Source organism: Herpailurus yagouaroundi, unplaced genomic scaffold, assembly GCF_014898765.1.
Source record: "Herpailurus yagouaroundi ecotype Mexico unplaced genomic scaffold, PumYag 166, whole genome shotgun sequence".
NCBI classification, from domain to species: domain Eukaryota; kingdom Metazoa; phylum Chordata; class Mammalia; order Carnivora; family Felidae; genus Herpailurus; species Herpailurus yagouaroundi.
This window is the reverse complement of record NW_024412407.1, coordinates 22,204,961-22,230,544: the sequence shown is the minus strand read 5'-3', so window position 1 is coordinate 22,230,544 and position 25,584 is coordinate 22,204,961. Positions and strand designations below refer to the sequence as shown.

The 25,584-nt window shown below is 36.8% G+C and overlaps 1 protein-coding gene across 4 annotated transcripts in view; it reads right to left on the bottom strand.

Annotated features, from left to right (window-relative positions):
- ITPR2 (inositol 1,4,5-trisphosphate receptor type 2) overlaps nucleotides 1–25,584 on the bottom strand; it is a 509,643-nt gene that overhangs the window by 110,029 nt on the left and 374,030 nt on the right. For all 4 annotated transcript variants that reach the window (XM_040488604.1, XM_040488605.1, XM_040488607.1 and 1 more), the window contains 2 exons: nucleotides 10,714–10,821; nucleotides 2,972–3,164 (listed from right to left, as the gene is read on the bottom strand). In XM_040488604.1, coding sequence (XP_040344538.1) covers nucleotides 2,972–3,164; nucleotides 10,714–10,821 — 301 coding nt within the window. The remainder of the gene's footprint in view (nucleotides 1–2,971; nucleotides 3,165–10,713; nucleotides 10,822–25,584) is intronic.

The window sequence follows — 25,584 nt, the reverse complement described above, 5'->3', positions numbered from 1 at the left end:
AGAAAAGAAAAGAAAAGAAAAGAAAAGAAAAGAAAAGAAAAGAAAAGAAAAGAAAAGGAAAAGGAAAAAAAAAGCCCAAACCAGACTTATGTCTGATGAATATTCCTATGACCCAAAGTTACCTGAAATTCTGAACCTTAATAGCATGGTATAATACTGCTTACTGGGAACTCATGATTTATAATATCTAAGTTTTATTTATTTTTGAGAGAGAGCGAGAAAGAGAGAGAGAGAGAAAGAGAGAACGATTGGGAGGAAGGGCAAAGAGAGAGGGAAAGAGAGAATCCCATGAATGTGGGATCAATCCCATGAACTGTGACATCATGACCTGAGCTGAAATCAACAGTTGGATGCTTAACCAACTGAACCACTCAGGCACCCCTTACAATATCTAAGTTTTAAACCTTAACACTTCCTAAAAACTTGGGTTTTTAACGGCAGAAAAACATGAAAGATACAATAGGAAGTACTAATAAGTGGGAGAGGCTTTACTGAATATTTTCAGAAATGAGATTCTGTATTTATCTTCAGAAATGAATTAGTAGGTGCATCTACTAAATCTACATCTCCTAAATAACTGAACAAATATGAAATGCATACAAATTTGACCACATGACTTTTTCAGAGCTTGTCCATTCTCTAACTCTTACTATCTAAACATCACATCTAAAATATTGGAGTTACATGAGGGAGAAAGGAACATCAAGTTTCAAGGAGAAATTATAAACTTTTCAAATTATGTTCTGTGAATTCCAATCTGGGATCTGCTGCTCACTTATAAACTGCACTAAACTGAAACAGGCTATGATTTGCTATGGCATTTAGTTGACTGACTATCTTAAATTGTAAATATCTGCATCTCCATCATTTTTATTAGGAGTCTTCATTTTAAAAAGCAGAATATTGGGGTACCCAGATGACTCAGTTGGTTAAGTGCCCAACTCTTGACTTTGGTTCAAGTCATGATCTTGTGGTTCTTGAGATTGAGCCCCACACTGGGCTCTGTGCTGGCAGCATGGAGCCTGTTTGGGATTCTCTCTCTCCTTCTCTCTCTGCCTTTCCTCCCTCACATGCTCTCCCCTCCTCAAAATAAATAAACTTAAAAAAATGAAAAGTTGAACATTAAGACAAAATAGAAGATGTTGATACATACATTTGTAGTATATCCAATGAATCATTTCTATCTATAACCTCATAATAAGTTGCTTACAAACTTTAAATGTAAGATGTACATTGAAATTCATTTTCAGATTTGTTTTTTAATAACTGATAAAATATTTATCCAAAAAAGAACAAACCCCACAAGCACTAGTTCATTATTCAACTTAGTTTAGTCAGGGATAAAATGTGTGCTTTTCCAATGTCCCAAATAAAATTGTTGAATTTTCATGTATGTGTTCTAGACACCCTAAATTTTCTCTGAATTCCATAAGGTTCTATATGGCAAAATGCTAAGGGAGAGTCATTTCTTTATTTTTCATATATTCTTATAAGAAAGCCCAACAGTGCATACCATAATCTTATAGCCAAAGATGGTATGTCACAAGCTCCACTCAAATCCATAAACCACACTCAGTAAAGTTCCTAGGAAACTGGAATGATGAAACACTGTTGAATGGAGGTATTGAGAACATATGCCTGCTGGTCTGGAAAACATCCCCCAAGGATAGGAAAGACCTAATCTAGAGTTTCCCCCTACTAATTTTTGTTTAAAACTCATGATATCCCTTATCTGGGGAAGCAAACTAAAGTGTATTATAAACTTTAAAATTTTTAAATTTTAGGTGTGCCTCGGTGGCTCAGTTGGTTAAGTGTCCAACTTCAGCTCAGGTTCTCATGGTTCTCAAGGTTCGTGACTTCAAGTCCCACATCAGGTTCTCTGCTGTCAGCACAGAACCCACTTCAGATCTTCTGCCCCCTCTCACTCTGACCCTACCCCCCAAATAAATAAACTTTAAAAAAAGAATTTAAAAATTTTAAAACTCAATATGTCCATATAGAGTTGACTGCTGTGATGTAAGTAATGGAAACTGTATTATATTAATTTGGGGGGAGGGGAGGGGCAGAGGTGAGGCAGAGAAAGAGAATCTCAAGCAGGCTCCACACTTAGTGTGGAGCCCAACACGAGTTACAGTTTCACAACTATGAGATTATGACGTAGGCTGAAATCAAGAACGATGCTCAAGTGACTGAGCTACCCAGGCGCTCCTGCATTATATTAATTTTTAACTGTAAAATTATAACATTGCTTTATTTTAATACAAGTGTCACAGAATTTTTAGTCTGACTTGGCAAGGTAAAGATATTTTGAAAGAAAGAATGACTTTCAAGAAAACATTAAAAAATCTACTCACTCATAGGATCTTAAGATAAGAGAGGACAAGCATGCTGGTGCCGATGTCTCTCCATCCCATTCACTGATCGTTAAGGCCAGTCAGAGCCCATTCAAGGACAGCAGACTTGCAGCTGTTCAGCAGTTGAAACATACAGCTGCAAGCTTGCATTTCATAATATTTATAAAACTACAGGATCAGCACTAAAAGATGATCTAATGTAGTCTTCTGTTTCTGTTAAGCCACAGGTGTCTCAGCTCTCACTCAGGTGTGAACTGAGATTATATTCTTAAGCCTATAAGTGATTTGAGTACCATCAAATGGCAAGAAATTAAAAGCCAATTTAGGGATGCCTGGGTGGCTCAGTCAGTTAAGCGTCCAAGTCTTGGTTTGCACTCAGGTCATGATCTCATGGTTTGCGAGATGAAGCCCTGCGTCAGACTCTGCACTAACAGCATAAAGCCTACTTAGGATTCTCTCTCTACCTCTCTCTCTGTCCCTGCTCTACTCACACTCTCGCTCAGAATAAATAAATAAGCTGTAAAAAAAAAATTTAAATGAATCCTGTTATGTATCCTAAAGTACCAATTTATCTACCATTATGCTCAAAACTAACCATTTTAGTTTATTGTACTTACTCCTGATTTTCTTCTGCCACTTCATTTCATTGTAGAGATCTTCAGTTTGCTGGAAAAAGTCATTCACTTTACTTCCTTGTTCATCCCTTTCAGTTGTGTTGAACACACGGCTCTTGGATTCTCGCGTAAGGTATTCACATATATTGGGGACAGGAAAAACTATTTGTTCCATTGTCCTATCATGCCGAACAATCTGAAAATATTAATGTGCATTTGCTTTAGCTTTTGGGCACTTCAGTCTTAGACTATTTTGTGTTTTTAGCATGAGTTTATGAATGATATTTTATTAGTTAAGTTTGAAAAAACATGCCAGCATGAAATCCCTAGAATAATCCTTTAGTGTACTACTTTTCATTGTTGTCTTTAAGAAAAATTAGGGACACCTGGGTGGCTCAGTCGGTTAAGCATCCGACTTTGGCTCAGGTCATGATCTCACAGTTTGTAAGTTCAAGCCCATGTCGGGCTCTGGGTGGACAGCTCATAGCCTGAAGCCTGCTTCAGATTCTGTGTCTCCCTCTCTCTCTGCCCCTGTCCCACTCACACTAGGTCTCTCTCTCTCTCTCTCAAAAGTAAATGAACATTAAAAAAATAATAAATGAATAATAAATAATAAGTGAATATTAAAAAATAATAAAAAAAGAAAAATTAACTGATGACTGTATCATAAATACTATGTTATAAATAACAAAACCCCAAATCTTTATTCTTTCTGGACTAACATTAAACTTCTGTCACCCATTTTTTATTTTCATGAGCTACATCAGAGAATTAAGACCTAAGTGATTGGCTGCATAACCTTAAACACAGCACTTGGTATATCTGCATCTTATTCTTAGCTTATTCTTCCTAAAAAGATCTGTTGGAGACCAAATGACATACTCAACGTGATGTGCCCTGAGTTCTATAGAAAAAGGTGCTTTATATCATTAAATGTTTCCTACTCATGGAAAAACAAATTTTTGTAGGTATAATATCCATTTAAATATATAACTAGATGTAAGTACTCCTTATTGTCAATTTGTCTTATTTGGTACTTGTGACAGTTTAATGTTAGACTAAACAAAACAAAAACTAGCTGAATATTTTCATACGAATTCACCATGCAACAAGGGTTTGTTTAGACTAAATCTCAAGGTACATGTTTATATACTCTGCTTATCCCTCAAAAATGAATCAGGATTGGTCTAAGCCAGAAAGGCCACCCTACTACTCCCCTTCACCACAGGCTGGTATATTGGGGCAAGCATGTGACCTAGTTCCAGGAAATGAGGCATAAGTAGAAATATCCTGGTGGCAGGGGAGAGGGAATCAGGAAAGATTTTGCTTCCTGAAAAAACAGAGAGTCACATGAAAGAAACAAAATAATAAAGCCAAAAAACTAAATACAAAATACAAAAAACTCTTGTTTTGGCCTGTATTCTTTTTCTTCCCACTTAGAACAAAAGGTAATAGAAGGGCATGATGCCTAAAACTCTGGCAGCCCTTTTGCAACCTACCTTGAGGTGAGATATCACCAGCATAATAAGGAAGACACAAAATAAGATAGGAAAGGCCTGCATGTCTGAAGACATCACTGAGTTATTGAATCAATTGTAGAACTACTGGTACCTACAGACTTCACTTTATGTGGGATAATCAAATATTTTTATTGTTCAAACAATGGTCAATCTGGTGTTCTGTTACTTGTAATATAAGCTATCCTAAATGATATGTAAATATGCAAACTAAATGCTAGAATACTATCATATAAACACACAAAAAAGGGGCACCTGGGTGGCTCAGTCAGTTAAGCATCCGACTTTGGCTCAGGTCATGATCTCACAGTTTGTGGCTTTGAGCCCCATGTCGACTCTGTGCTGACAGTTCACAGCGTAGAGCCTGTTTCAGATTTTGTGTCTCCCGCTCTTGCTGCCCCTCCCCTATTCATGATCTGTCTCTGTCTCTGTCTCTTTCTCAAAAATAAATAAACATTAAAAAATGAAAAAAATACACACACAGAATGAAATTTAGTAGCAGTAAATAAAATTCCCAAACACAGGTTAAAGAAGTCAATTGTACAAAAGAAAAATTGGACCTATTTATATTGCAGGGGGGAAAAATGTTGTTTTGTTTTTTTTTTTGCTTGATCCAAAAGTATAAAACCATAAAAAAAATTTCTCAGGATGCATTTAAGAAATAGTGTCTGTATACCATGATCAAGTGGGATATACTCCAGGGATGCAAGGGATGTTCAACATCCACAAATCAGTCAATGTGATGTAGTACAGTAACAAAATAAAACATTAAAATCATATAATCAGTTCAACAGATGCAGAAAAAGCATTTGAGAAAGTTCAACATCCATTTATGGTAAAAACTTTCAACAAAGTGGGTATAGAGGGAACATATCTCAACGTAAAAGCCATACCTGACAAAGTCACACAGCTATCATAATATACCAACAGTGCAAAGCTGAAAGTTCCTCCTCTAAGATCAGTACCAAGACAATGATGTGTTGAAATCAACATTAATTCTTCTGTTTTGTCCCATCACACTTTTTGCTCACTAGGTAACCCTGCCCTGTTCTGGTTCTCAAGACACATATCACTTTTATTCAACATAATATTAGAAGTCCTAACCAGAGCAATTAGACGAGAAAACAAAATAAAAGACATCCAAATTGGAAAAAAAGAAGTTAAATGGTCACTATATCTAGAGGACATGATATTAGGTATAGAAAACCCTAAATACTCCAACAAAAAAGTGTTAGGAATACTAAACAAATTCAGTAAAGTGGCAAGACACAAAAATTAATACACAAAACTCTGTTGTATTGCTATACACTAATAATGAACTATCAGAAAGAGAAATAAAGAAAACAACCTCATTCAGAATTTCATCAAAAAGAACACAACAGTGGCTCTTAGGTGGCTCAGTCATTTGAGCATCCAACTCTAGATTTTGGCTGAGGTCATGATCCCAGGGTCATGGGATCAAGCCCCACATGGAGTTCTGCACTGAGCATAAAGCCTGCTTAAGATATTCTCTCTCTGTCTGTCTCCCTCTGCTCCTCTCCCCCACTTGTGTGCTCGCTCTCTCTCTTTCTCTCTCTCTCCAATACCTAGAAATAAATTTAATCAAGGAGCTAAAAGATCTATATATTAAAAACTGTAAGACACCAATGAAAGAAATTGAAGAAGCCACAAATAAATGGAAAAATATTTCATGCTCATTGTTTGGAAAAACTAATATTTTTAAAATATCCATACTACCCTAAGCAATAAACAGATTCAATGCAATCCCTGTCAAAATTCCCATGACATTTTTCAAATGGAACAAACATTCCTAACAAAAAAGGAACAGTCATAAAATTTGTATGGAACCACTGAAGACCCCAGATAGCCAAAGCAAGTTACAGACAGAAATTACACTCCCTGATTTCAAACAGTATTACAAAGCTATAGTAATGAAACAGTGTGGTATTGGCATAAAAACAGAAACACAGATGAATGGAACACAACAGAGAGCCCAGAAATAAATCCATGCATATGTGGTCAATTAGTTAACCATGAAGGAACCAAGAACACAAAATGAGGAAAGGACAGTCTCTTCAATAAATGGTTTGGAAAATTGGACAGCTACATGCAAAAGAATGAAACTAGACCACTACCTTACACAGTACACAAAAATTAACTCAAAATGATCAAAACTTAAACAGAAGACTTGAAACCACAAAAAGTCTTAGAAGAAAACAGGTAGTGGGGCGCCTGGGTGGCGCAGTCGGTTAAGCGTCCAACTTCAGCCAGGTCACGATCTCGCGGTCCGTGAGTTCGAGCCCCGCGTCAGGCTCTGGGCTGATGGCTCAGAGCCTGGAGCCTGTTTCCGATTCTGTGTCTCCCTCTCTCTCTGCCCCTCCCCCGTTCATGCTCTGTCTCTCTCTGTCCCAAAAATAAATAAACGTTGAAAAAAAATTAAAAAAAAAAAAAAAGAAGAAAACAGGTAGTAAGTTCCTTGACATAGGTCTTGAAGATGATGATTTAAATCACATGACAAAAGCTAAGGCAACAAAAGCAAAAATAAACAAGTGGGACTACATCAAACTAAAAAGCTTTTGCACATCAAAGGAAACCTCAACAAAGTGAAAAAGCAAGTTACTGAATGGGAGAAAATATATGTAAATCAAATATCCAATAAGGGGCTAATAGCCAAACTATATAAAGAATTCATACAACTCAATAGCGGAAAAACCCAATCTGATTAAAAAATGGGCAGAAGATCTGAATAGATAATTTTCTGAAGAAGATAGACAAATGGGCAATAAATACATGAAAAGATGCCCTACATCATTCATCATCAAGAAACTTCAAATCAAAACCACAATGTGATATCATCTCACACATGTTAGAATGACTATTATCAAAAAGACTAGAAATATTAAGTATTGGTGAAGATGTGGAGAAAAGGGAACTTTTGTGCACTGTTGGTGGAAATGTAAATTGGTGTGGCCACTGTAGAAAACAATATGGAGGTTCCTCAAAAATTAAAATTGGAACTACTATGTGATCCAGCAATTCCACTTTTGCATATTTATCCAAAATAAACAAAAATACTAATTTGAAAAATATCTGCACCCCCATGTTCACTGCAACACTATTTACAATAGTCAGATTATGGAAACAACCTAAGTGTCTGTCAATGGATGAATGGGTAAAGAAAATGGTGGTATATATACACAGAGGAATATTTGCCATAAAGAATAATAAAATCTCACCATTTATGACAACAAATGAATGGACCTCAAGGGTCCATTTATATTATTCATATAAATGAAAAAAGTCAGATAGAGAAAGACAAATAGCACATGATCTCTCTTACATGTGGACTCTGAATATAAATAGATACATACAATAGATATACATACAGACAATAGATTGGTGGTTGCCAGAGTCAGGGGACAGGATGTGGGAAAAATGGGTGCAATGCTTTTGACTTTTTAAAAATTTAAATTAAAAATTAAAATTAAAATTAATTTTGAAAAATAAATAGAGCCTTATTTATTACAAACCAAACTATTCAGTCCTTTATGAAATGCTATGTTTGATTCTGGTTGTCACATTTTACAAGGGGGCACCTACAAACTAGAGGGATTGCTGCAGACAAGGGGGATGTATTAACTGTAAAAAGCCAAAATGGATAATGTTTTCAATATATTTATTCAACAAATAACTATTCACTCCTTAGGTAAGGAGCTCTGGGGAATTCAAAGTGAAAAAACATCATGAATCCTAACCTATAGGAGCCTATAGCTTAGTGATCATCATGGGTCTTCAAATGGTACAGCCAAGCTATCATGCTGACGGAGGAGCAAATGTTCTGAACACTGGGTAAACATTAAAGTGGGCTGATGTGCACTCTTTATAAAAAAATAACTTTCTAATTATTCAAATTGTTCAAAATTGGATCTGTTTCTTTCTGAAGTAGTGAGATCTCTATCACAGGAAATTTTGGAAGTGGAAGCAGGATCATTACAGAATAATTTCTCTTTGGATGGGTGACCCACAAGGTCCTTCAAATTTCCCAGTGTCTTTCAGTCTATAACTTTAGAAAACCTATTATTTTCAACAATAATCATTATTATGGTGGTGCTCCAGGCACAGTGTCAGTTTTGGAAATATAGAGATGATCAAGAATGGGCCCTGCCTCAAGGAAGGGACAAGTGATACATAATACACATATTCCAATATGATATATTTAACAGCATGATCAAACTGTTGTGGGAGGTGCAGTGGGATGAAACTAATGAATGCCTGATAGAAGGGTGAGAGGCCTCTCTGTGTAGGGCATATGAGCTGGTCTTCCAATGAGCATGAGGACTGGTCAACATGTATAAGTTAGATCAGTAGTCCAGACTGTTCCTTTGAACCCTGGACTTCTGTACCTAACTTCATGCATGCCTCAAAGTCACCTCAAGTTCTATTTATCCAAGAACCAACAAATGGTCTTCCTTTCTCTGGGGTCTCAGAGCTAGGCCCCCAATGCACAACACCAGTTCTGCTTATTTATTCAGACCAGAAGCCCAGGGGTGTCCTTTTCCATACCCTTTTCCTTAGGTGATCACATTTTATAAGGAGCATTATAAATATCCTACACACACACAGAGATGTGCACGCACGCACACACACGTTTTTCTCCAGTGTAGTCATCTTCAATACCATCATCTTTCACAGTTGTTCTCTTGAAAAGAGACACCCCCACTCATATGTTCTTTCACATCTTTCTTTCATTTACTTCTATCTGAAATTCTGTGCCCAATCTTTAATGAAGAAACTTCTACTCAATCTTTAATATATTTTTTTGGCAACTGTCTGTAAAATCCATCCTGAAACTCCCCAGGCACAGTTAATTGCTGTTTTCTCTACATTTCCTTCGCCCTTTGTTTATGCACTTATTACACAGAATTATCTTCTGTATGTGATGGAGAGTAAGTGATCTGCTAACAAATTAACTAAAGTTGTGTGTTTGCAGTGAAATACCTCCTCATTGCTGGGAAACCAGTAAAAATCCAACCTCAAATGATAGCTGCCATCTCTCACACAGGTATTAACTGGACCCTTCCTCTGACCCACCCAGCCCACCTACTATTCCTACCTCTTCTAATCCTGTAGCTTTGTACTGTGACCTCTGGGACCTTCCTCAGAACCTAAGTGGTTTGGTGATAAATTTGTATCAACTTCCCCAGCTTCCTGACTTGGCCAGCCTCTCTGTCTCTAAGCACCTGATGCAATAAAGAATGTTTCTGCTTCTGGTCCAGCTCATGGGTTCTACCAGGGTCAAGTCTCCCACCAAGGCTGCAGTATTATTCATGTCTATAAACATGAGCAAGAGATCCATCCTGTCATATGAGGTAATAATGCTCATTATGCCAAATGTTTGGCAATAGGAAACAAGGTGTAGTGATAATATACCCTGAGAGTTAATAGCAGTGTTACCCATCATGCATTCTGCTGAAAACTAAAAAAATACCTGCCAAAGTGAATAAATGTATGAATGTAAATTACAAGTGACAAGCGTCAACTACTCTGCTCACTTCTGCCTGATTAGCTCTGCCAACTAGTGTCAAAATGATACCATAGCTAGTAAATGACAGCCAGATGGGTCTCACAACACATAATGATAAGTCCATGTTGACCTCCATCTTCTGAGTTGCCACCAGCTATTAAATACTGTTTCATTTAGGGGGTAGGGCATCAATTGCTGCGTACTGAAAATGGAAACTGCTATAAATCATTCCAAGTTTATGCTATCGATATGAAGACTTTATAGCGCCTTCCATACTTTTGAACACTGTCTTACACAGAGATCTCTTTCAATTAGCCTTTTAGAGTTTTTACCGAGCATGCTTTTCTTGAATGATACTTCTATTATAATAATCTTTTCATGAAAACACCACTGCTCTGCAATGATTGCTTCCATGACCAAAATAAAACAAAAGTCACATTAATTACAAAAGAAAATTTAGATATAGTTCTGGCCGAAAACGAAAGACTGCTTTATCTGCCAAAATCAAAGACTGCTTTGAAAGATATGCACCTCGATTTCTTATAGATGACTCTTCACATCTTATCTTTTGATATATACTTTTCCAGTTTACATTTTTCAATTCTGCTTCATTGTTCTAGGAAACAATTATGAAAATGTCCTGAAATAGAAAGTGAACATATATTTTCACAGTTGATCCCTTTCAAGAAATAATTGATGGTTACCTCAATCTGTGCAGTGTGATTGGCATAATATTTTAAGGCTTCGTCCCCATCATCTGGATCTGATCCTGGTTTGAGCATCTGTTGTAAGAGTTTGTTGTGACGGGCCAACTAGAGGGAAAGAGAAGGGAAAAGGATTTAGGTCTCTTTTTCCCCCTTTCCTGGGATTAAACTTTGAAATTACTTTGTCCACTTGTACACATAGCTTCACAGTTCTGGGGTTAATGGTGATTAATTACACTTCAGTAAGGCATGTCCATTTGAAAGCTATAAAGAAACTATAAGGATCAGCTGTTATTACCATATCAATTTTACATTTTTTTGTTTGGCAATATATATGTTCCTCTCATGAGAAGACCGTGTCTCTCCCAGAGTAGGTGTTCACTTACTATCTGTTGATTAAATTTATGTCTTAGATAAATGTATAATTGAGCCAGGAAGAAGAAACACCCGCAGAGATACATAACTGATACTACCTATAATAGATTTATAATACATGCATATCTAAAACAACTTGATCAGCAGTGTGATACTTCAGTAGGTAACAGTACCAATATAAATGGCAGCTTCTATATACACAAATAAATAGGTATTTATATTTCAGAGGAATTTCTCTTATGGAATCTAATCAAAGCTCTCTACATTAGCAGTTTGTACTAAAGTCCTATGCTTCTGAATATTCATATGTCAGAATTCATGCTTTTCTCAGTTTTATTAGGAGTGGAAATGGCATTTACAGAATAAAAATTTCACCACAAATTGTCTTAAACTTCTGTTGATAGAAGTAATCTTTCTCTCCCATTTGAATGTCTATGACATTTGTTGCCAGTTCTCTCACGCTGTAAATAACTAATACATGATGCCTTCACATATCACTTTTATGGCTGTCTTGAACAATTCCTGACCCTGCAATGTCTTTAACCTTTCAGGTATTCTACTTATGCCTCAAGTTTCCTGAGGGCTTCTAGTAAAAAGAATCCACATATAATTCTTATTCCTGGCACCATTCCAATCTCTTACCCTGTGCCAGCCACTAATCCTAAACACTTAAGTGCATGGTCTCATTTGATCCTTCCAGGAAATCCTAAAGTAGGCACTCGTATTATCCCCATTTTACAGATAAGGAAACTGAGGCACAGAGCACTTAAGGGAGTTGCCCATGATAATGTCTCTAGAAAATGATAGAGCCAGTATTGAACTCAAGCAGTATGGTTTCATAGTATTCTTATCAACTTACAGAGCAATAAATAAGTCTTTGTACTATTCTTAAGATGTTAACTCAAATTGTGATTATTAAGAATGGAGATAAATTTTAAACAATAATCCAGGACCTATAAAACTTCATAAACATTATACTTGTAAGTGGTAACGTGGTAAATTAAATATTCATTCCATTGATGCTGCTCTAAAGCAAATCATTTCTAAAGCTATTATTTTAGATTGGCTTTCAGGGATATTTATAATTCACTCAAGAAAACCATTTACATTTCATTCTTGACTAAATGTGAATTATACAGATTTTTATCACAAACTGTAGTCATGAAATTTGTTGTGACTTATAGGTGCTTCTAAAATTCTAAATATGTTTCAAAGGATAGAATTATTATAATCATTTAGGCACATTAGCATATGTTTTAAGAAGTTTGTTGAAGGTAAAATTGGCATGACTTGTTTACCGTTTGCATCTAGGGCATGAAGGAGTTAGGATGGACCCCAACGGTATAGACCTGAGCAACTGAAGGCTTAGAAATTCCAGTAACTAAGGAAAAATGCAGAAGGAGCATATTTAGGGAGAGAAAATCAAGACTTTGATTTTGGACACATGAAACTTTATATATCATGCAAAAGGAGACGATGAGCAGGCTGTTGGATGGATGTGTTTATCAAGAGTTCTGTGCAGAGTTTGGGAATGGAACTATGTACTGAGGTGTCATCAGTATATGTGTCGTACTTAAAATCATGAGCCTAATGAGATGACCTAAAAGTGAGCTCAGACAGAGAAAAGAGATCCAAAGAACACCAATAGAATTTAGGAAGAGGAGGGGAATCAGAAAAGAAGACTGAGAAATTTGCGCCAGGGAGGTCGGAACAAAACCAGTGAAATCAGGGGTCCTGGCAGCCAAATGAAGAAAGAACTTCAGGATGGAGGGAGTGATCATTTGTGTCAAAAGCTGATGACAGTTGAATCAAATGATGACCAGGAAGTGACAGTTAAAAGTCACTGATAACCTCGACAGCAACAGTTTCAGAGAATGGTGGACACCAAAGCCTAATGTAATAAGTTGAAGTAAGAATGCGTGGATAAGAAGTATAAACAATGAGTATAGGCAACTCTTGAAAAGCACCACTATAAGGGGGAGCCAAGAGACAGGGTGGTAGCTAGACAAATGGATAAGGCAAATGGGAGGTATTTTTAAAGATGAGAATTGTAACATCATGTTCGTTTAATTTTGAGAGAGCTGGAACGTTTGCTAAAGCAACATCTTGACTAGGTGAGAATGGAATAATCTAAGATGTAAGTGGAAGGTTTTTGCCTTAGATAGAAACAAATTCAACCATACTGACAGCAGAGCTATGGGCGCAGATTCAGGAGGGTGTTAGTTTTGATGATGGGAACACAGAAAAGTTTTGGTTTTTTTCCTGGTTACTTTTATTTTCTCAGTGTAGTAGGAAGCTGATAATGAGGATGAGAAAGGAGGTGTTGGAAATTTGAGGAAGAGAAGATATGAGATGGTGACCTAGGGAAAGTGAACACACTTGGAAAATGTAGTAGGATTGTCAGGAAGTCCTAAGAGCTCCTTTTCTGTGATGGTGAAAGCGAGGTCAGTACGCATGTTTGTGTGTTTTTCTCCAGTGAGGTTCAGCTGTCTGGGTCCAGGTATAAGTAGACAGAATTGTAATTAATGGGATTTGTGGTGTTTCAGGACAAGGTCAACAACACACCAAAAAGAGATAATGTGGAAATTAAGAGTCCATGCTAGGACTTTCAATGGGCCCATGGAAGCTAAGCTGAATTACAAAGGTAATGAAGCCAAGAGGGACAATGAAAAGGTGGTAGGATCAATGAATTGTACCTTCTAATGTCTTTTAAAAAATGTGTTGCAGTTGAAGTGCTAGAAGAAAGTACTAGTTAGAAAAGGCAAGCCAGACTGAGATACTTAAAGTGGAACTCACTGATGGGGGGCAGGGAGCAGTGACTAGTAATGATCAGGTTTTAGGTGTAACCATGTATCTATCATCTGATCTCCATCACCACGCTGCCCTGAGCCACCATCTTCTCTCACCTGGAATATTGCAATAGCCTTTAACTGGTCTCCTTGAGTCACCCTGGTCTCCCAGAGTTTAGCCTTAACACAGGAGCCAGAGTCATCTTTTTGGTACAATCATGCCTCTTCGACTCAAAACCCTCCAATGGCTGCCATCTCAGTTAGAGTTAGAGCCAAGTCTTCACCATGGCCAATGAGGCCAATAGAATCTTGCCTTGTTACACCTTTCTCATTACTGTTCTGGTACCTCCCCAACATCCCAGCCCTTCGGGGCTCCTGACTGTTCCTTCAGCCTGAGAAGCGTGTATCCATCTCAAGGCTTTGTAGGTGTTCCCTTTCTGGATCCTCTTCCTGTAGACACCTGCATGGTTTGCTTCCTCACCTTCTTCAGGACTCCTTTCAAATACTGGCTTATCAATAAACATGCTTTGAATAATGACCTCGTCCATCTTTCCTAATACATCCAACAACATTTACTCCTTTATTTTTCCCCATAGCATACTATGATCTGACATACCATATTTTATTATCAATCTCTTCATTAACTATCCCTGCCACAACAGAGTAAGCTTATGTTCTTAGAGAACAGAGATTTTCATCCCTTTTGTTCACTGTTATATTTCCAAGGCTTAGAACAGTGTCTGGCACATAGTAGATATTCAATACATATTTGTTTAATAAATTAAATATAAATATCAGAACTCTTAAATCATAAACAAAGGATAGCTTTCCAATGTAAGACATTAATTTGAATAATTTCTTATAAATTTATTTATTAAAAACTTTTACTTCTTTATAGTTACTTTATAGTATTAAAATTAACATAATGATTTTAAGAAATCAACAATGCCATTTTATGTGATATAATGAATAGTACAAATCTATACAGATAATTTTCATTTAGTATGTACTGCTTAACAGAAACAGCAGGACTTCTCTCTTTCCTGCAGTGTTAATGAGATGATTCTACATTTTCTTGTTTTATTGAAGATAATGGCACTCTCAAAGACACTTTAAAAAAATAAGATGTGGAGGCCTCTCTCACATGTTCAAACATTTAAAATAAAATTTATTCATAATTATATATGTAATCTACAAATATATTGGAAAATTAAAAATATATAATAAGAAAAAACAAAATAGAAATAACTGTACCATTTTTTTTCTGCCTAGATATCTTTTACATTATTTTGTGACTGAGAGCCTTTCCTGACTAAGTAGCCTAGTTTGCTCTTGCTTGTTCTGTGTTCAGATGGTGCCCTGTAACATACCTAGATAGCAAAATTTCTCATATTGTATCTTAGTTAATATTATGTCTCTCCAAGGAAAAGGACCTTGTCTTAACCTCTACATTCTCAGAGCCAAAAACAGAACTTGGTACACCAAATAGACACAATAGATATTTGCTAAAGAAACAAGTTAGTGAACAACATTCATTATGCATTTATTGGGCAAAAACTCTTAAATCTCAATGAATTATCTCTCTGTTTCCTCCTTGATAAAATACAGAGGCCAAAGAAATATAGTTAGACATCAGATGATGGTAGAATTCCCAGGGTTTGTAGAAATAAAATATATATATATTTTTTTATTTTTTTATTTTTTTATTTTTTTATTTTTTTATTTTTTTTTCAACGTTTATTTATTTTTGGGACAGAGAGAGACAGAGCATGAACGGGGGAGGGGCAGAGAGAGAGGGAGACACAGAATCGGAAACAGGCTCCAGGCTCTGAGCCATCAGCCCAGAGCCTGACGCGGGGCTCGAACTCACGGACCGCGAGATCGTGACCTGGCTGAAGTCGGACACTTAACCGACTGCGCCACCCAGGCGCCCCAGAAATAAAATATTTTAATATTCTCTTCTTATTTCATAGTTAATTCATGTACTTATATCTCTTCTGCTGTATTGTAAGCTATTTGGAGAAGAAGGACCTGAATACTCAATAAATGTGGGCTTGAACCCTGTGAAGCAAGGATAGCATCCATATTATATAAACAAAATACAAAAGTAAATAATACCTCAATGATTCTAAAACATGTGAAAATAACTGGTATCGATACAGAGCTCTCTGGTCCAAGTTTACAGTGTACTAGAAGCACAGTATAAATTCTCAGAGACCAATTAACATATGCTCAATAGTTTTGGGTTTTTTTTTTTTTTTAAAGATTTAGTCCCCTCTATATGCACTCCTATTAAAAATGTTACCCAGAATGACCATGCTGCCAATCACAAACATCAGTTTTTTTCTTAGTGATGGGCTCTTTACTTTAGCCAATTTTCTCTACTATTCCCTGCCACATACTTTTTTATATGACATGAATAAAGAAAAACAACCCCAGAATTCAAAGAAGCAAGAGCATCATTTAATATCATGTGCTTTGATATTTGATAACCAAATGTGAAAAAAAAAAAAAACACGGTAAGTTTCTAGACAAGTATAGCACATCTGTGGAAATCCATCACAATGAGAAATGTAATTTAAATCTTAATTAAAAACTTGAAAAGAGTTAATGAAGACATACAAGGACAGTCATCTTATGATATATAACTTTAGCTCACAGAGACCCTCACAACAGTATTTGAAATTACCTGATGTCACTATACAACATGGTCTGGAAAACCAACCATCCATCAATGTTACTAATAATGAGAATCTGAACATGGGCATCATCACTGAATACTAAAAAGGAATAATGTTATAGTTAGAAAATCTCTGGGACCTAGAAATACTTACAATCCACAACAGTCTTTATTAGGTGAAATTGTAGCAATCGTTTTATACATGGCGTGGACATGATGCCTACATTCGCCATACCTGCTTGGTAAATGGTGATGAAAGAATTTTACCAATAAAAAAACTCTTATTAGCTCATTACTACAAACAGAAAAACTAGCCTGAGATAATTTATCCCTTTCATAATATTAAAGTTTTAAAAAATGCAATGTAATACATGGGCAGATATATGCATATATATATCAGGGAGAAAGAAATCAAAACATTGGCAGTTAGCCTTATAAAAGAATAAAGACATAACTCCCACAAGGAAAGACTCCCTTGAATGCATAGAGATCTTTCATTATGTGTTGGGGGGGAAGGAAAATCATGCACTTCATTACTAGTCATGACATATTTGCAATTTAAATACATATACAACTTTAAACAGGAATAAAAATTTGTGCATATACATAAAATACATACACACTCATAAGTACTATATACACAACCATATACACAAACATGTATAACTACAGCTAAGTCTTTATGTAATACTGTGCAGCTTTATAAATCCAAGATTAGGGAATAAAGATGACAGATTTAGGCTTTTTATTTTTAGCAGCATCCCTTATTAAACCATTCACATTTATCTTCCTATCATTAGAATTCTGATTCATTTCAGTTTGGGTCCAAATAAGGATGGAGTAAAAAAAAAAATCAAGCAATTGCACTTGAATGATATTCAACAATAATTATTCTTTGGCACTTCTCATGTGATTTTTTTCATGTGAGTTCCACTTGTATTAATTGGTAAAACTGACAAAGCAACTGCCTTTCCAAAGATCACAAAGTGTGCTGGAGCCTGAAGTCAGAATAATTGGCTTGTACGTTTACGTTAATAATTGTACAATGCTTTTATAGCAAACACTCTTCCTGTTAGAAGCAGAGAGAAATCAGCAGGAGAATATAAACTAAGGTGTTTACCTTTTCTAACATGCTTAAAATACACAAACCTGTTTTCAAAACATGCATCTTTCTCTGATTTGGTGTTTCTTTTATGTAGAAAGCAAAAAACACTACTGTGGGATTATAGAGATAAGTAAGACTTATTCTCTTTCTTTAAGCAATCTACTTTCTAGTTGGAGGAATGAAAATAATTATAGAAATGTAATTAATATGAAGGAAAATACGGGCAGGAATGCAAGAGATCACATTTGGTGGTAGCACTAGGAAAAGAATCATGTAAAAAATGCATCTGATAAAGGTTTTAAAGAATGGATAAAATGTCCGTAGGCAGGAAGGGGGAGGTGAGGATGTCATGAGGAAGCCATTCTTAGGGGAGATGGGGACCTGCATGAAGAAAGTCACAGAAGATGGGTAGAGAGAGACAGGTCTGGAAGGTGCAATCATACTAAATGCCCACGTAGGAGTTTGAGCAGAGAATACTATTGAAGTTGAACTGTGTCCACCAAAAAGACATACTCAAGTCCTAACCCCCAACAGCTGTGAGTGTGATCTTGCTTGAATATAGGGTCTTTGCAGATGTATTCAGTTAAGATGAGGTCATACTGGATGAAGGTGGGTCCTAATGCAAAGACTAGTGTCCTTGTAAGAAGAGGGAAATTTGGACACAGACACAGACACATAGGGAGAATGCATGTAATAACAGGAGACAGGGACTGATACAAGGCCAACAGCACCAAGGGTTGCTGTTACCAGCAGAAGCAAAGAAGACACAGGTGAGGACCCTACCTTAGAGCTTTCAGGGAAAGCATGGCTCTGCCAATACCTTCATTTAGGACTTGCAGCCCCCAGAACTGGAAGCGAATAAATGTCTGCCATTTTAGACTATCAAAATTGTGGTAATTGGGGGCGCCTGGGTGGCTCCATCGGTTAAGCGTCCGACTCTTGGTTTCAGCTCAGGTCATGATCTCACAGCTTCATGGGTTCAAGCCCCACATTGGGCTCAGTGCTGGCAGCACGGAGCCTGCTTGGGATTCTCTCTCTCTCTCCCTCTCTAGCTGCCCTTCCTCCACTCGTGCTGTCTGTGTCTCTCTCAAAATAAATAAACAAACTTAAAAAAAATTCAAAATTGTGGTAATTTGGTACAGCAGCCCTAGCATGCTGTATCAGTCTGTTTGGGATGCTAAACAGAAATACCAGAGCCTGGATGGCTTATATATCATACACATTTACTTCTCACACTTCTAGAGGCTGGGAAGTTGAAGGGAAAAAGCACCAGCAGATTTGGTGTCTGGGGAGAGCTCACTTCCTCATAGACAGGCGTCTTTTCACTAAAACCTCATTGGTGGAAAGGGCAAGGGATCTTTCAGGTCTCTGGTATAAGGGCATTAATCCCATTCATGAGGGCTCCACCACCATGACCTAATCACCTCTCAAACGCAAAAATTCCAAACACCATTGCACTGGACGTTGGGATTCAACATATGAATTTGGGGGTGGTGGGTGGCACAAACATTCAATCTACAGCAGAAGCTAATACAAATGCAAGCCATTAAGGAATTTTTCTCTTAATTTTGACATGATAAACTAAGATCTTCTTATTCTTTTCCCCTTCTGTTAGGAAAAGAATTGGGGGATAGAGAGAAACCATTTGAGAATGGTGCCAACTGTCCAGAGCTGCTCTCAGTACTACAAAGTCCCTTATAAAGAAAATAACCCAAAGAAGAAATAACTGTCCCTCTAGTTGATACCAGGATTATGATTGTGTTTGGAGTAGGGTCAAACTCATGTTAAGAAGAAAAGGCTTTCTCACATGAGACTGAACTGTGTGGTCTCAGCAAGAAAATATTCACTGTGGCAGGGGTATGTGCACTTAGACCCTTTGTAAGCATATAAACTTCTGGCATTTCTAAAAGAGAGGATCACTTGCTCTCCACTTCAATCAGTAAATCGAGGTTGCAGGAACCCCCCCAGTAATTTTCAAATTAAATCTGAGGTTAAATAGTGAAAGATGCAGAAATGGTGGCATTTCCAGAAGAGGGTGAGCACATTAGAGAGTTGGGGGTGAGGGGTAAAGTGAGGGGAGAAAATGTGGACGAGTATTACAGACATGGGTTTGATATTATGTATACAATATCTATATAGTATTATAGATAAGGCTATGGGAAGCAGAAGAAAGTACTGATTCTCCACCAGAGTGTAAAGAAATGGATTAGCTGGAAAACCTCAGTCTTTCTTAAAGTTAATGCTAGTTCTTTTTTCTCCTTCCCAGACTTTCTTGTTCCCTAGTCAAGCATGGTTGTCCATAATATCTTGCAGAATTTGGATTTTAACTAGAGTGGAAAGAGAAAGACCTAATGTTTATTTTTCTGGACTTCCAAAAGAATCTGAAGAGCACGCCTCAGGGGCACCTGGGTGGCTCAGTCAGTTAACCATCTCGATTTCAGCTCAGGTCATGATCTTGTGGTTCGTGAGATGGAGCCCTGCATCGGGCTCTGTTCTGACAGCCTGGAGCCTGCCTGGGATTCTCTCTCTCTCTCTCTCTCTCTCTCTCTCTCTCTCTCTCTCTGCCTCTCCCCTGCTCTTTCACACACACATTCTCTCTCTCTCTCAAAATAAATTAATAAAGTTTAAAAAACACACACACACACACACAAAACAGAGAATGCCTCAAAGAAAGCATGGCCAAGAGGAAAGCATAGCAATGGAGAGGAAGGTGAACAGAGGGAGTGTCACTCTGGGAAATACAAATCAGTAAGCCTGGGAAAGAGACGACACAAACCCCTGAGCACCTTGAGAGGCAGTTGTGGAGGATGGGTGGACTGCCAGACTAACGACCTCAGACACAAAGGAAAGCATGAGATCTCAGGACTGTTTCCTCATACCTACAATCATAGGGAAGTAATGACCTGGTTCCTTCCCTCCTCCTACAGGACTAAAGGAGCCTAGAATGCCAACATTACTCTACTTTATCAAAGGAGTTGATAAAGGAGCATGTTTATAAAAGGAGTTTAAAAAATATATAGGTTTTATTCATCCAATATCCAAAATAAATTCTTTACAGTTCTTAGAAAACAGTTTATTTTTTCCATTGTGGCCAAACTAAGACAAAGATGGACAAAATGACAAGAAATTCACCAAAACCAACCAACCAAACGGACAACCCCCGCACCCCCCCCAAAAAACCCGCTCAATTTTCAGATGGTCTGGTCTCCTATTCATTAGGGTCTATCTAAAATCACAGTAAAATCAATAAAAGACCTTTCGTTATTATAATGAAGATATGCTTGATAGCTCAAACTTCAAAGCAAGGCAAAGTAGGAAAGAAAAACCCCAGACATAAATGGCCCACCAGCAACAATGCATTTTTAAATGATTTAAGGTAGTAGGTTATATTTGCATTATGGTTTTGACATAAAGCATTCAAAGTGTTGCTATGAAAACTCCAGCTTTCCTAGTGATTGCTGAATTTCATCCTAATGGAGTGGTTCTCAAAATGTGGTTCCTGAACCAGCTGCATCAGCATCACCTGGGAAATCCTCAGAAACCCAAATTCCTAGGTACTGCCTCAGGGCCCTTTAGAATCAGAAACTCTGTGGGTGGGGCCCAGCAACCACTTTAGCAAGCCCTCTGGGTGATTTCAATCCTGACTACATTTAAGAACCACCGTCCTCTTGGAGAGGAAATTTTACCACCAGGACCAATTTAAATACTGGACAGGAATCCACTTTCCATTTAAATCTAAAACTAAAGAAGGAACAGTTTTTAAAGGAGTTTTTTTTTTTCCCTTCCCTACAAGAAAAATGTAAACAATATTAGATACTCTTAATAACAGTAATTTCCTGAACAATTTTTTTTCAATTGTAACTGAGATCAGACGTATGAAAAGTATTCCATTTAGCTTTTAAAAATTGGTCATTTATCTACTATATGATTTCACTCATATGTAGAATTTAAGCAACAAAACAGATGAACATAAGGAAATGAAAGGAAAAAAAAAGAGAGGGAGGCAAACCATAAACTCTTAAGGATAGAGAATAAATTGAGGGTTGATGGAGGGGTGCTGGGTAGGGGGACGGGCTAAATGGGTGATGGGCATTAAGGAGGGCACTTGTGATGAGCACTGGGTGTTATATGTAAGTGATGAATTGCTAAATTCTACTCCTGAAAACCAATGTTATACTATATGTTAACTAACTGGAATTTAAATAAAAACTTGAAAGAAAAATAAATTATAAGTAAGTAAATAAATAAATAAGTAAATACGTAAAAAACCAAACAAATAAATAAATATTGGTCATTTATCACTCATAGCTTTAATTTCTGAGCTCATTTTACACTTTTAAAAATATTTCTGTATTAGAACCCCATTCAAGTAAAAAAAATTGTTAATAAGGAGGTTTATATAATATTTATCAAAATATATATTACACGTATTAGTTTATAAAATTAGTTTATATGCTTATTCTCATGAAAAGAGTAGATGAACAAAATTACCTTCTAAAACAAACTTTTTCCCTACAATTATTTAAGTCAAACTTATTCTTGAGTTTGATTTTGCTCAACTAGAACAGCTCATACTTTCTTTTACTTCAATACTTCAAAAGCTATATATATTAGAATTTTATTTAAAAAAATTTCATTTTTAGAAAAAAATACCTGTCATTTTATATTTTTCATGCAAAATTTAATGAAGTATCATGCTTAATTGCTTCTTATATCATAGTAAGAATATACATCAATATTTTCTGAATGACTAAAACTACATGAAAAAAACTACATGAAAATAGTCAGTAGGCCATCTTATCTGAAATCAGTATTTCACAAAAATATTCTACATTAATCATTGTTGTAGTGTCCTATTCAAAACGGATAAAATATTTGGGGGTGAGAAGCAAAAAACGAAACCAATCTCCATGTTTCATGTGATTATACAAAACACAAATAAACATTAATAAAAAGAGAAAGTAGCAACTAATCTCTAGAAAACCCCCAAATGATGTACACTTGTAGTTTTTATTTTTGTTCCATAGAATTGATGAAAGACAGATGTTCATGCAGACTCTATTTCTTTCTGATGATCATAAAGATAAGTCTTCGAAATTTCTGGGTCTTACTATTCCTATAAGGAAGTAATGTATTTATTTCTTCAGATCCAGAGACGAGAGGATAAGACTACTTTAGTAGCTCCATCAAGCATTTACAAATCAGTGTGTTGGATATTTCCCATCCGCGTTCCCTCCCGAGTGATTTTTCAAATGTGATCTGGATAGGAACAGCAGAACACAAGGATCCTTCTCTGCGACAATTCAGATGATGATAAGCGAGCGTGAAATGCTATTTATTTGATTTTAGTGTGTCTCCCTCACCTAAACTGTAAGTTTCAGGATGACAGGAATTTTGTGTTCACTGTTGTATCCCATGCCTCCAGAATAGTGTCCAGTACCGAACAGGTCCTTAATAAATATTTATTGAATGGATGGATGGCATAGAATGTTCCTGTCTGACCAATTTTTAATGGTATATGTTTCTAATTTTCCAGAGGAGATTGATTTTTATGAAATGTTGAATTACAATTTGTAAATGTGAAAGATATTTTAGTTCTTATTTATGGAATAAAGTGATTAGTCATTTACTTACAACATAAAGAAAATAAGAATTATACTGTCCCTTATCTCTTCAAAAGCATTCTAATTCTTTCACTGTTTCTAGTGATTCTTTTTTTCCAAGGCAAGCACAAAGAGGTGAAAAGAAGCATCTTTTTGAGACCTCTGACTATATCAAAATAGGTCTTGCGGTTGACTGAAAAAAACGTTAGGGTCCTTGCTCTCAAAGCAATTGTTGGAGAGAGTGGTCTTATCATTCACACTGAGGGATTACCTCTGGTTCTGCCACTGACCTTTCATGGGAACACGTACAAATCACTTCACCTTTTTATGTCTAATTTACCTAGCTGTGAGAAAACAGTAATACCTACACTATTGTATCAAAGAGAATTACTGGAGGATCTGTGTTCTTAATGTTCCTTATGCTCCTGGACCGATGAGGCTTTAGTGAAGAGCACAGTATTACTCATTACTCTCCCCTATGATACACCTATTCTAAGAATGAGTCAATTGCTTTTCTGTTGCTCATAGACATGACAAAGCCACTTTCAAGTGGGTTAATTAAAGGCTTGGAATGATAATGATGAGTTCCACAACAGTTCTCACACTGCCAGTGTGCTCAGGAATCCAATCTGAAGTGAGCAAATTAGCCAGATGTAAAATCGGGGGTGGGGGGAGGGGTGGGGGGTGGAATGTGGGGAATTGAGAAGAAGCCCTACAAGATAATTTTCAGGAACTTTAAGCTCAATTGCTTGAAAGCATTTCAACCTCAGGTTGTTATAGCTTTCTATTTCCAAGTTACATCAGACTGAGAACTATCATGCGAGTGCTGCCTCGATGTTTAACTGTCTAATCAACAGCTGCTTAAAAAAAAGGTCAGCTTTTGTTAGAGTGGTTCTCAAAAGTGAGAGAATTATTGCTCAAGTGAACTTCTGCATTTCAAAGGCAAACCTAATAAAGGAGGAAATGAGGTGGCAAGGTGAATTTCAACTCTAAGTAAGGATACAGATCACTTGAATCAAAGTGAAAAGAGACAAAGAATTTTGAACAGATGTATTTTGTTACTTGTTCATTCTGTGACATCCAACACCCTTTTAAATGCTATCTAGTCATTCAGAAGTTAAATTGCCCAGGTTGTAAATGAAAATACAAAGGAGGGCATGAAAAGAAGGGAGGAAATACAATTTAGAGACAAACTCATTTAGGAAATCCTGTTCTCCTTTCTCAGAAAATTATACAGCTAGCTGGTAGAAAAGACATTTAAGGGTACAGGTATTGATCACAAACATAGATGCTATAGACAGTTACTGCCTGTGTTATAAGCTTCTTTGGTACTATATGATGAGGTCACGAATTATCTATAAATGGAACATAAAATTGTTAGATCCATAAAGCATGTTATATGCAATTTTTATACAACAAAGGACTCATAATCCCAATCCAAAATAACAAAAAAAAATTTCCTTATAACTTAAGCAATCATGAGCAAATACAATGATGGGTGTATGTCTTGTATGCTCGTTATAAAATAGTTCATGAACCCCTGATGTGTACCCAGTGATTCCCCAGGAAATGGAGTTATAAAAGTGAACAAGACAGTCAAATCTTCAGCCTTTATGGATTGACTTTCTGGTAATGGAGAAGACACAAACAAATGAGCAAATGCTAAAAAGAAAATAAAGCAGAGGACGGGAGTAAGGAGCACTTACGGGAGTAAGGGCAATGGAAGTTGCCATTTTATTTATTTTATTTTATTTTATTTTATTTTATTTTATTTTATTTATTTTTAAGCAGGCCAATGCCCACGAAGGAGCCCAAGGCAGGGCTCCAACTCATGACCCCAAGATCAAGATGTGAGCTGAGATCAAGAGATGGATGCTTAACCAACTGAGGCACCCCCAGGAAGTTACCATTTTATTTAAAATTTTTTTTTCAACGTTTATTTATTTTTGGGACAGAGAGAGACAGAGCATGAATGGGGGAGGGGCAGAGAGAGAGAGGGAGACACAGAATCGGAAACAGGCTCCAGGCTCTGAGCCATCAGCCCAGAGCCTGACGCGGGGCTCGAACTCACGGACCGCGAGATCGTGACCTGGCTGAAGTCGGACGCTTAACCGACTGCACCACCCAGGCGCCCCAGGAAGTTACCATTTTAAATCAAATGATCAGAAGGGTTTAGCAGAAAGTTAAAAGGGAGAAGAAACAGTAAATTCAACAACACAAAGCAATACTTCTTGACTTCAAAGCACAGCCATGAGACCCGTGTGGCTTGAGCAGGTAAGGAGGAAGGTAGCCAGAGAGATGGGTGAAGGGGGAAAAGGG